The following is an 11,845-nucleotide window of genomic DNA, read 5'->3' on the forward strand; positions in this document are numbered from 1 at the left end:
ACCGAGAAGCCCAGCAACCAGGTTTTGTCATTTTTAACAGTCATAAGCAGATAAATTCTTCTCAACAGCTACAAGCACCGTGGCCACCGGGAGCAGCCATGTTGGATGATGACGTCCCCCCCGCTATTCCCAGAATGGGTACTTCCCAGGACTCCTATTTCGGCTCGGAGGAGCGAGGATCGAAGTGCGCAAGAGCAGCCTTCACGGAAGTCTTTTGACTGGCTGACACACCTCCCTATTTACTGATTGGACGCAGCAGCTGATCAAACCCATCTGATAGATCAGAACACAGCGGGTTTTGAAAACATAACATAGTTCAGTGTTTCACTCCAAAGTTTCATATTTAGTTTATTTCCCAATTCACCATCCACTTAAACTCTCAGTTAATTGCAGGTCTGTGGTGCTCAGGTTACAGCTGATCTGCGGATTATTCGGGCCGGTTCATAAAAATTAAGATTATGATTATTAGTGGAGGATCGCAGGTGGAAGCGTCTCTTCCCTCGACAGAGAAACGGTGCGCAATTGCGCACTTGGCACAGGAGCTGCGCACAGGTGAACGTCTGTGGCAGCTTCTCTGATCATTAAAGTAAATCGTTAAAGAAAACACTCAGACTTACAATACAATTTACAATAAAGAAATCACCTGGAGACTCTGTTCTGAAATCTGAGAAAATGAATGGTTCAGTTGGTGGAGGGTGGAGGATTTGTGCGCACAGGAGGATTCAGACGAACTCTGCTCATCATTAAAAGGACGCATGGATGCAATTTGAAGGACCGGGGACGTAATCCGTGTCTGTACGCCCTCTGGCGTTTCGGGGAAAACTGCAAAGAACAACACGTTCAAGCATACACGTCTCCGTACCGGTTCGTACGTACGCGCGACGGTGTCTCGCGTAAGCATAAACACGGCTTCGGTATTTGTACCAGCTCGGGTCAACCACGACTGTCCACCGGTTAAAGAGGACCGGGCAGGCGGAGCGAATATTCATCGACAGGGCGGAGGTGTAATGCGACCGTACCTCAAATTGCTCGCTTTTGCGTGACAACGTGGCGAATAACAGCCAATAACAATGTACCATTGCGGATTTTACTACTATGTCCTATCTCTTATTGGTTAGAGTCTCCTGTATGGCGTTTGTGATTGGGTGACTGAGCAGCAGGTCCCGCCTCGCTGACGTTGATATTTAAAGGTACAGAGTGCCAACGCGGACTGAGCTGCAGTTCACAAACTTCAAAAGAGGGTTGCTGAGAGAAGCTGCTAACAAACTGGTGAGTTCTTTTTTTCCCTAAAAAGTTCTGTTACACGCCTCACAGCATTAATTCAAGTTTGTATCTGTGGCTCAGATGTAATCCAGTGCATGTACCTCTGCTTATGATTCCAGCAACATGAAGGAAAAAGTCTGGAAAAGAGTGTGTTAATGATGGGAGTCATGGAGGCTGCAGGGCGTGAGGGACACTACAAGTTCATTCATCTCACTGTAGTGACTGTTTATTTGAACAAGTTAGCTTCTAACTCAGGGATGACAGACATCCAGACAGAAATCTTGGGATTGGAGGTGTCGTGATTCAGTGGACAAAAGATTTTCTTTCTGTCTGTTCTGACCACAGAGAGCCACCGTCAGTGAACCCTCTCAGTAAGTCCAGGGGCTCCTCACTGATGTGCTTTTGCTGCTCTATTACTGTATGAATTTCTAAGTAAAGAGCAGGGTGTTTGTTTAATTTTTATTTGCACTGGTGACATGATCATATTTGGCCTCCAAACTGGTGCAAAAGTAGCACTCGGATTGGATTCATGTGGGTAAGACTAAAGGAATGATTATTTATGCCAAGTAGGATTTCATGCCAGGCCCTGCTTTTGGGGAGACCTGGGTCAGTTGTAACAGGGGGCAGTTGTAACAAACTCAATCCCTCCAATCAGAAACAAGCTAGACTGATGACACTTGGCACATGCTCAGTAGGATACTCCCTCAGGAGCAGGATCATTTCACCTCTGAGTTACCTTGTGGATGCACAGTGTGTTTCTACAGCTGTCTAATGTGTAGGTGGCTGCAAATTAAAATTTACACCCATTTTATCTCAAGGTTATTGGTACAAGAAAACATGAACAAACTAAACCAATATAGGTGTTGCTCCTGAGCATAGATTTCATCACGGCTGCGAGATCGGGGGCAACACTGTAACACTTCAATTTCAATTCAGTATGATTCATTGACATGAATGTTTTATGAACAGTATTGCCAAACTGCTAATGATACAATAAAAAAAGAGTATTACATATTAATTCAATTCAATAAATGTGCTGCATACCCCTCTTCTAGTAGAACCTTTAGCTTTACACTATCATGTATTTCTCTGAAATTAGGGACTAATAAATTATATTTCTAAACAAATTAATTAATTTAAACAATAAAATGAATCTTTCTTCTGCTCTAATCTCTAATCTGTTGCTAAAATGTCTTAGATAACTAGCTACAGCTGGCTCCTCCTGTGGGCTGGGCATTGCCGCTTATGACATGTATAGTCCCACCCCCTCAATTAACAGCATTGGTTCCTTAGGTTAATGATGTCATATGTCCAGCAACATCACATGGACATGTTAACAAGGTTAAAAGCAGGATCTTCACTGGAGGGTTTTTTTTAATTAGTGGACATATGTTTTGTATGTAAAATATGTTCCAATTGCCCCCGGTCTCCCCTACTTGAATATGTTGAAGTGGTAGGAATCTTCTTAGTAAACTCAACAGCAACAGAGAGAACTCTCAATAAAAGCATGCTGACATTCCACCTATCAGAAGTGCAGCCTCAGGGAGAAGCTGCTGTGAATAGTTGGCATGGTGACCACAGTAAGAAATAAACAGGCTAAACCCCAAATGAGTCTGACCTGGTTACTGTCAGAGGGGGGGAGATGCCAGGAGGCACTTCTCAGGCTTTATTCCCACTGACCTCTGGGAGGCGCTGCAAGCAGCAGACTGAGCATTTCAATCACAACTGCAAAAGTAAAACTGAGCTGCCAGTCCTGCTCTACAGTGTTTTAGATCATGTCATAATGTTTAATACTGTAAGTTTTTACTTGTGTTATTAGTCTTTTTGTAGGGCCCGACCCATACTGGATTTTTGAGGTCTGATAACGATATTAGGGAGTAAAAAAATATATCGGCTGACACGGCAATGATTCCTCAAATAATCTAATCAAACACATTTAACAAAGACATGTAATGCAGGCAGGATGGTTAATAGTTTTAAATAAACTTTATTGTCAGAAATGACATCCGGTCAGTTTATGAATGACCAGAGTTGGGAGGGTTACTTTAAAAACGTATTTCAGTTACCTGTTAAAAAAATGTACTCACTAATGTATCCAAGTATGACAATATTAAAGTAATGTCACTTGATTACTTTCTTTTACTTTTGGATTACCTCTATATATAATTGTTTAGCCTAATATAGTGTTTTTAGGGCTGCAAATAATGATTATTACTATCATCTTTAATTGGTTGAGTATTTTCCCCCACAATCCTCACCTCTGATTTATTTTTCCTCTGCCGTTATTTTCTGTCTCCATTCCGTCCACCCGCCAGACCATTATGATGCTATTGAAGTCACTAGCGTCCCTCTGCGTCCTGGCTGTCGCTGCCTTTGCCGTGCCGGCTCAGGAGAAGCGCGTCCATCACCACGCCGGCCTGAGCGACCACGTCCACGACGACGCTCACGGCTTCCAGTACGACCACGAGGCTTTCCTGGGCAAGGAGGAGGCCAAGACCTTCGACCAGCTGACCCCTGAGGAGAGCAAAGAGAGACTGGCGTAGGTTTTCCTGACATCGGACTAGTGTTCAGACATATTTATATGTTGACGCTGGATATTTGAAATGCTTTCAATATTCATTTTTCACAGCATCAGCACTAGGGTTATAACTAACGATTATATTCATTGTCTATTAATAAGTTCATCATTTTCCCGATTAATCGATTAGTTGTTCGGTCCATAAAGTGACAGAAAAAGGTGCTGGTTCATTCACACCACCTCATTCCTGACCTTGACCCCACCTGTCCCAACAGGAAGATCGTGGACCGGATCGACACCAACAAGGACGGCTACGTCAGCCACACAGAGCTGCACTACTGGATCAAACACCGCCAGAGGAGATACATCGAGGACAACGTGAACAAACACTGGCACGACTACGACAAGAACCAGGACGGCAAGATCGGCTGGGAGGAGTACAAAAACACCACCTACGGATACTATCTGGGTAACTGAGTGAAAGATGAACAAAATCTTTCATCTCCATTTTTTTTGGACTTGGGGCCTCATCTTAAAAAAAATATTCTTAGTTTTCTAAGATTGTTTGTGACAATGTGCAAAGTTTGATTCATAAAAGATCCTGAACATGGAAAAACTTTGCTTGAGTAGGTTCTGAGAAGAAAATCTGTAACTTAAACACCAATCTGTGATCTATAAATTTAAACTTAAATTATCGACATCACCTGTCTTACAATCAATGATTTCTGTTATATACATGATGAAGCAAAAATGAGGGTTTCATCAGGAACACTGTAAAAAAGAAAGATACATAATTTCAAGGCAGCTGTCTTTCACTCAATTTTTGAGTTTTGTATTAAACTCAAACTTTACATTTTGAAATAATCATATCTACCAGCCTAATATAGTGTTTTTAGGGCTATTATTTTCATCATCGATTCATTGGCATTTATTTTCAAGCACCCAAACTAGAAGAAAAATACATTTTTAAATCATGAGAAGATTATATGATGGCAACATTTTTAGAGCTTTTCAGAAAGTTAAGAGTTAAATTCGACTCAAAACTCAAAAATGTACGGTGAAGACCAAAAGAAAAAAGTAAACTGTTTGGAAGACGAGATCACAACGATGGTAGAGGAGATTGAAGCCAGACAACATGTATTATTCATGGACAATATAGTGGGTTGTAATGATTGCTATTAAAAAAAACCAACTTTTTAGGAATAAATCTGTATCTGTTTCGACAGAAAAACTTGAGTAAACACTGTCTGTATAGAACACTAGAATGCCATGGTGCTGAAACTTGAATCTTTTCTTTCAGATGAGGAGTTTGATGACGTTGAGGACAAGGCCACCTACAAGTCCATGCTCGTCCGCGACGAGAGGCGCTTCAAGGCGGCCGACAAAGACGGGGACGGCATCGCCACACGAGAGGAGTTCACTGCCTTCCTTCACCCCGAGGAGTTCGATTACATGCACCATGTGGTAGTGCAGGTAGATTCTGCTCTCCAACCTCCACGAACTTTAATGTGTATTTTCAGCCATGTTCTGCAATATCATTGGTCAGTCCGTTAAATTGATCCTGACTAAAGTATCTCAACATCTACTGGATGGATTGTTGTGCAAACGGACTGATAAACCAATCATGCAAACTCTGCACCTACAGTGTGTTTTCACCAGGGTTGGGTTGGTTACTTTACAAATATATTCTGATACAGTTACTGATTACATGTTAAAAAATGTAGTCAGTAATGTAATCCAATTGTTTAGACTAAAATAGTGTTTTTAGGGCTGCAGCTAACAGCTACCAATTCTCTTTAACTTGCATACCTACACATTAAATCCTTAATTAAGTCATTAATGCGATCTTGTATAAGAGGCACAGCCTTGCTTGCCCATAATGCTCCTTGCCTTGACACTTTTCACCGCCCCCTTCTCCTTACGAGCATCTGTTTAGCAGGAGTGGACCACTGTGACAACTTGTCCATTTTTGTCATTTAGGAAACTGTGGAAGACATCGATAAGAATGGGGACGGCAAGATCAACTTAGATGAGTACATCGGTAGGTGACGTCCCTTCCATTTTATCTTCAGCCACCTACCACCTGCACTCCCAACCTGGAGGAGCTGTGTCCTGAACACGTGTGTGTGTGTGTGTGTGTGCTGCTGCTCCACAGGTGACATGTACACAGCAGAGAACGGGGAGAGTGAGCCTGAGTGGGTCCAGACAGAGAAGAAACATTTTAGCGAGTTCAGAGACACCAACAAGGTAAAAGCTGCTCAGATATTCAAACTTGGAGTGTTTAATCAGTTTTGGTCACTTATATACAGTATAATATCTCAATATTTTTAGGATATTCTGTGATATATGATATATGTAAGGGACAACTGAGTAGGTGTGCATTAAGTAACACAAAGCAGAGGGTGGTCACCTCTTCAAAGTGACTTCAAACCACTTAAAGCACAACTACAAGTTCATTATCCTGCTTATACCATGGTGACTTACCAACAATATGAAATAAAAGATTCACTGATTTTTTTTTTTTTTTGTGAAAGTTTTGCACTCAAAATTGAAAGTTATGCATCAAGAGCTGACTGTCATAAGAAGGAATAATTCTAGTTGATGTCACAGCAGCGCACTTGAGATTCCTCCTCTCTAGATGAGTATATTATGTGTCAGAGTTCTTTGTTCGTAACTAACAGAATTTTCTGAAATCAGCCTTGCTTCTATATAGCAGGAGGAAAGTTTAATTACTCCCAAAAGTTCCCAAACTCTGCCCTTTTCAAGGATATTCCCATAAAAAAGGCTGCTGTGGATCATATAAAAGGTGCTGCTTCTTCTCAACCTCATTAATTAGTCTCTCGTCCTCCCTTTGACTGTTCTGATAGCTTTGAAACACAAACCTCAAGGATGTCATCAATCCATTTTAACCAGATAAAACAGATTGGAGGTGTGTGGAACTCGGCTGAAATATAGCCAGGACGAGTGTTTCCAGGCAAGCAACTCGGAGCAGGTTAGGATGTCTTCATTTAGGAAAACTGAACCAATCAGCTGTTCACTCATTCACATTAGGAAGTGGTGTGAGCTGTGACAGCTGTGCTCTTTAATGTTGCTATGGTTACATGTTGGGTAGTGGATGAATGATTGAAGTCATTGAACAGCCAAAAGTTGTGATCTGTGTTTTCTGTCCTGTGAACAGTGACAATGACTGTTTTGTCACTTCCTCAGTAATTCGGTCGTGTGTTCTCACAGGACGGCTACCTGGATGACAACGAGGTGGCCCGATGGATTTTACCAGGAGAGGTTGACCATGCTGACAACGAAGCCAAACACTTGATCCATGAGACGGACACAGACAAGGTAGACCTGTCGCTGCTCACACACCACACACACACACACACACACACATATGACACTAATAATCCTCATTTTTACTAAATGTATCTGTAATCTGGTAATGTCTTTTTTTATCTGTAACTGAAATGGAATACAGTTACCTCTTTTGTATCCAGATTACACAATCCCGTTACTCTCCAAACCTGACAACAATGTAATTATTGTAATAGATAATAACATTAAGACAGGTACAGGTGTGTAGAAAGTTACTGACAACACATCACTTTTCTGTATTATATTAGATGACATGGTGTAAATAATTGGGGTAATTGTTTGATAATTATTAATTAATTCTTCTCTCTGTCTTTCTTTCTCTTCCTCCTCCTTCTCCTCCTCCTCTTTCTTATCAATCACAAATCACTGAATCAATGCTGCGTGGAATCAACAGGACGAGAAAATAACCAAGAAGGAGATTCTGGCCAACTGGAACATGTTTGTGGGCAGCCAGGCGACCAATTACGGGGAAGATTTAACGAAGAGACACGATGAACTTTGATGAGCTGTCATCAGCTGATTCGAGTTCACAATTCACTTACTATGGAGGATTCTGTTACAGTGGTTTGGGACTCAGTAAAGTCAGTGAAGTAAGGTTCTGACTATCAGGGACCCTGCACACTCACATACACACCTTCTCATCCACATCCATTCAAATTCATCATGCACTCACATACTGTGTATGTAAATACAGATAATACTCATGATGATGCCACATGCACACACACATAACACATTGCTGTCGGCCAGCGAAAACTGTGTATCTCCAAACTATCAAAATGACAAAGTGAGGATCCTGGCCAAGATGCACTGACATCCAGCTGAGACGATGTTTTTTTTCTCTGTGGTCTCAACACATGATGATGTAATTGATCTTATGTAATAAAAAACAGCCAACAGCTTTCATCTGAGGCACGCACGGTTACATATCGCTGCTGCCAGGCGGAAACCTATGTCAAAAACCATTACTCTTCCGGAGATGAAAAAAGAAAAAGTGTTTTTTAAAGCCTCTGAAAAATTGGCTCAAAATAGTAAAGATGCATACATATCAAAGTTTAGTTTCTTATTAAGCATCCACAAACATCTGAGTGACAATAAATGTTCATAACTAGTGGAAAACCTGGTTCAAAAACGTTTTGAGGTTTAAAACCGTTTTTCAGTAGTGTGTGGGGGTGTCGGCTCACGTTTGATTGACAGCTGCCTCAGGAGTCCCAACACAGAAGCTCAGAAATGTCCTGCTGCGGAGAGGAAGCCTTTTGACCTCGCAGGACACAGGAGTTGTAGGAGTTTGTGTTTGTCAGTTAGTTTGTGTTATAGTTGGGCGTTTGTCAGGGTCCGAATTAATGTTACTATCGAGGCAGCGGTAGATCAGCGGCTCCCGTGTCCTGCGATGGAAAATGAATAGAATTGTTTTCAATGGTAAAGGCTGTCTAACAGCAAAGTAAAGTTGTGAAAATGTAGGCAGGAGCAGAGAAGTTTTGTTACGGACATGGATTTGTTATGAGTGGTTTGTGGAGATAATTGTGTGATTTTCGCAATAAATTTCTGACTGCAAACACACCAATTCAAACCCAAAACAGGAAAGTGTACAAAAACTTAATTAAATGCTTACTGTTATGTACAAAAGACCCTAAATTATATTGTTCTAAAACTGTAGTGGATTTGTGTTTACAGAGGCTTAAAAATAATTGAACACTGTGCCGTCAAAGTTTGTTCCTCTTTAATACTTTTCATTGGTTAAATATGAGGTTTCTACCTGACAGCAGCTGTATGTCAGAAAGCATGTGAACATTTGCAAACATTTGTTGTTTAGTGTATAAAATGCAAAATTGGAATGGAAAAGGCGTGTTATTGACTTTTTGGGGTTTGACGATGAAATAAATCTTGTTTTTTCTACCCAAGTTTTGTTATTTTGCACTAACCACTCTATGACTGTTGCTGCTTTCACAAAATGTCAACACAATGAGATTTTTGATGAATAAGTATTAGTAATGTGGCTATAATTACTAAGGGAGTAAAGGCAAATGATCTATGATTGTAGATTTTTCAGGTATCTGTACTTGAGTATTTAATTACTGACAACTTTTTACTTTTTCTCCCTACATTTGAACACAAATATCTGTACTTTCTACTCCTTACATTTTCAAGACAAACTCGTTACTTAAGTTTCAAAGCATTTGAGGGGAATTATTGATTATTTTTAGTTTGCATCATTGTGTACTGATCCTGATCCAACATCAAGATCCAACATCGAGACTGATTTTAACCGCAACAGTTCCTTGGTGTGTCTATTAGTGCATATCACACACATCAGATGGTACAAGACAAAAACAATGTCACAAAACAAAAAAAGAAGCAACAAAATGAAAAACTACGTAACATCAAACAAGACTTAACATGATGAAAAATTAACGTAAAAAAAGACCACAAGACAAAGGATTATGTAGAAGATGTAGCAGGGCAAAAAAGATGCAACAGAAGAAATAGATGAAAAACAACGTAAAAGACGTAACAAGACAAAAAAGGCGCGACAAGAGGAAAAACAATGTAACAGGACATGACAACAAAAAAGGTGTGACTGATGAAAAAGGGTATACAAGACAAAAGACAACATAAAAGATGTAACAGGATGACAAACAACGTAACAAGATGCAAAAAGACAAAAAAATGTCAAAAAACAGGACGAAAAACAATGTGAAAGACATAACAAGACAAAAAAGATGTAATAAGACATAAGATGTAACAAGATGAGAAAAATACATAGACGAAAAACATGACAAAAAACAGTGTGACAGACATAAGCGAATGAAGAGACATAATAAGACGAAAAACAATGTAACAAGACATAACAAGACAAAAAATTACATGAAAAGACAAAAAACACAGGATGAAAAAGACATGAAAAACAGCGTTAAAGAACAAGAGCAAAAAGACGAGTCATAAGACATAAGACCTAACAAGCTGAAAGGACATAAGACGAAAAAGACGTAACAAGACGAAAAAATTATGTAGAAAGACGAAAAAGTCAACAGGACGAAAAACAATGTAAAGCACAAAACAAGACGAAAAAGACGAAGATGAAAAACAGCATTAAAGAACAAGAGCAAAAAGACGTGGAGTCAGTAGAAATGTCCTTCAGAGGACGACTTTTTACTTTTATACTTACAATTCACTTTAGAGCCTGAACTTTTTCACTTTTACTTGAGTAAAGAAGTTAAATCAGTACCTCTACTTTTATGTCTTTTTTGCACAAGTTTCTGTATTTCTATTTAAGTAGAGAATGTGTGTAGTTTTGCCTCCTCTGATACGCTCTACAGTGATTTGTGCAAACGGGCTGAAATAATGTGTGTGGTGGTGCAGCTCCAAGAATTTAAATTTTGGATCAAAATGTAATTGGCAGAACAAGGATGCTTTTAAAACCCACTCAGATAAAACAAACAGACTTTTCATCTCTAGTTATTTGGCTGCACTGAAAATCACAAAGTATTTTTTTTCATCTGGCCTCTCTGTCCTTTTCTAACCCTTCAAAGCCATTATGCATCCACTGTATTTACGTCCCTTCCTGTCCTCTGCTCCGCATGTCAGGACGGCCTCCTCACACTGTCTGAGCTGCTCGACAAGATGGACTACATTAAGACCAGCACCATCACTGACTATGGAGGGATGAAGGTGGAGGACCATGATGAACTGTGAAAACTGTCTACCGCAGCACAAGAGGAATTATGTCTTTCATAAATGCAAACATGCTAAGCTAACGAACATGATGACATCCTCTCAGGCTGGACAGTCAAGTATGACTTAATCAACAAGAGCAGGTCAGGCTCTAAAGAGACACTGCAAACCTGATGAGAGGACACTGTGCATGCATAGTGAATTTTATCTCTGAACTTACATTTATATAGCTCTTTCCAGAGTGTGCTCATGTAGAAATATCTTTAATTGAATCATTTTTAATGCAGTACTGTCTGAGAGGTCAAAGGTCACAGGCATTGGTTGGTTTTCAGCCTTGCCCCATATGTGCAGAGACTTCTCTGAATCTTTTAATGATATTATGGATTAAAGATGGTGAAGTCCCTAAATTCTGAGCAACTGTGCTTTGAAAACATTGTTCTTAAACTGCTGGACGTCCCTTTAAAAATGCCCAGTCATGATACTGTCCTGCTACCAATTAACCTGTTTTCCTGTGGAAATGTTCCACACAGGTGTTTTCTGAACATTCCTCAAACTTTTCCAGTCTTTTGTTGCCCCTGTCCCAATGTTTTTGTAAAGTGCTGCATTGTGAGAGTATATTTACAAAAAACAATAAAGTTGACCAGACTGAACAGTAAATATCTTGCCTTGTACTTTAGCGAAAAGAATATAGATTGAAAAGGATTTGCTGATCATTGTATTTGGTTTTAAATTATTACACAGCTTCCCAACTTATTTGGTATGGGGGTTACACAGAGAGACTGTTTCATAACCAGTTAAAAACTCCTTCTAGTAGCTTTAACCTACTTTAACTTTCCACACATTGTGCAGCTCATGGCTGGGTAAGTGGAACAAGTAGGCCTTGTTTCTGTATAGTTGGAGGACAGTTTACCTACTTGTAACTCCCAAAAGTTCTTTTTTTTAGTTCCAAACCTTGTCCTTTTTGAGGATATTCCTATAAAAAGGCTGCTGTGGATCATATAAAAGGTGCTGCTTCTTCTCAAC

General features: G+C 40.0%; 1 protein-coding gene across 2 annotated transcripts; it reads left to right on the forward strand.

Annotated features, from left to right (window-relative positions):
• The first annotated feature begins 3,578 nt into the window (after positions 1-3,578).
• On the forward strand, positions 3,579-11,415 carry rcn3 (reticulocalbin 3, EF-hand calcium binding domain). 2 transcript variants are annotated; one of them, XM_084744114.1, is made up of 7 exons: positions 3,579-3,802; positions 4,057-4,250; positions 5,082-5,254; positions 5,762-5,822; positions 5,937-6,028; positions 7,013-7,120; positions 10,736-11,415. In XM_084744114.1, the coding sequence occupies exons 1-7, from the start codon at positions 3,585-3,587 to the stop codon at positions 10,841-10,843; spliced, it is 954 nt and encodes a 317-aa protein (XP_084600240.1). In that variant the 5' UTR covers positions 3,579-3,584; the 3' UTR covers positions 10,844-11,415. The 2 variants fall into 2 exon arrangements, with proteins under 2 accessions (XP_084600240.1, XP_084600239.1); XM_084744113.1 differs by lacking the exon at positions 10,736-11,415 and adding an exon at positions 7,545-9,046.
• Positions 11,416-11,845: the final 430 nt, after the last annotated feature.

This window comes from Lutjanus erythropterus, chromosome 19, assembly GCF_056507025.1.
Source record: "Lutjanus erythropterus isolate fLutEry1 chromosome 19, fLutEry1.hap2, whole genome shotgun sequence".
NCBI classification, from domain to species: domain Eukaryota; kingdom Metazoa; phylum Chordata; class Actinopteri; order Lutjaniformes; family Lutjanidae; genus Lutjanus; species Lutjanus erythropterus.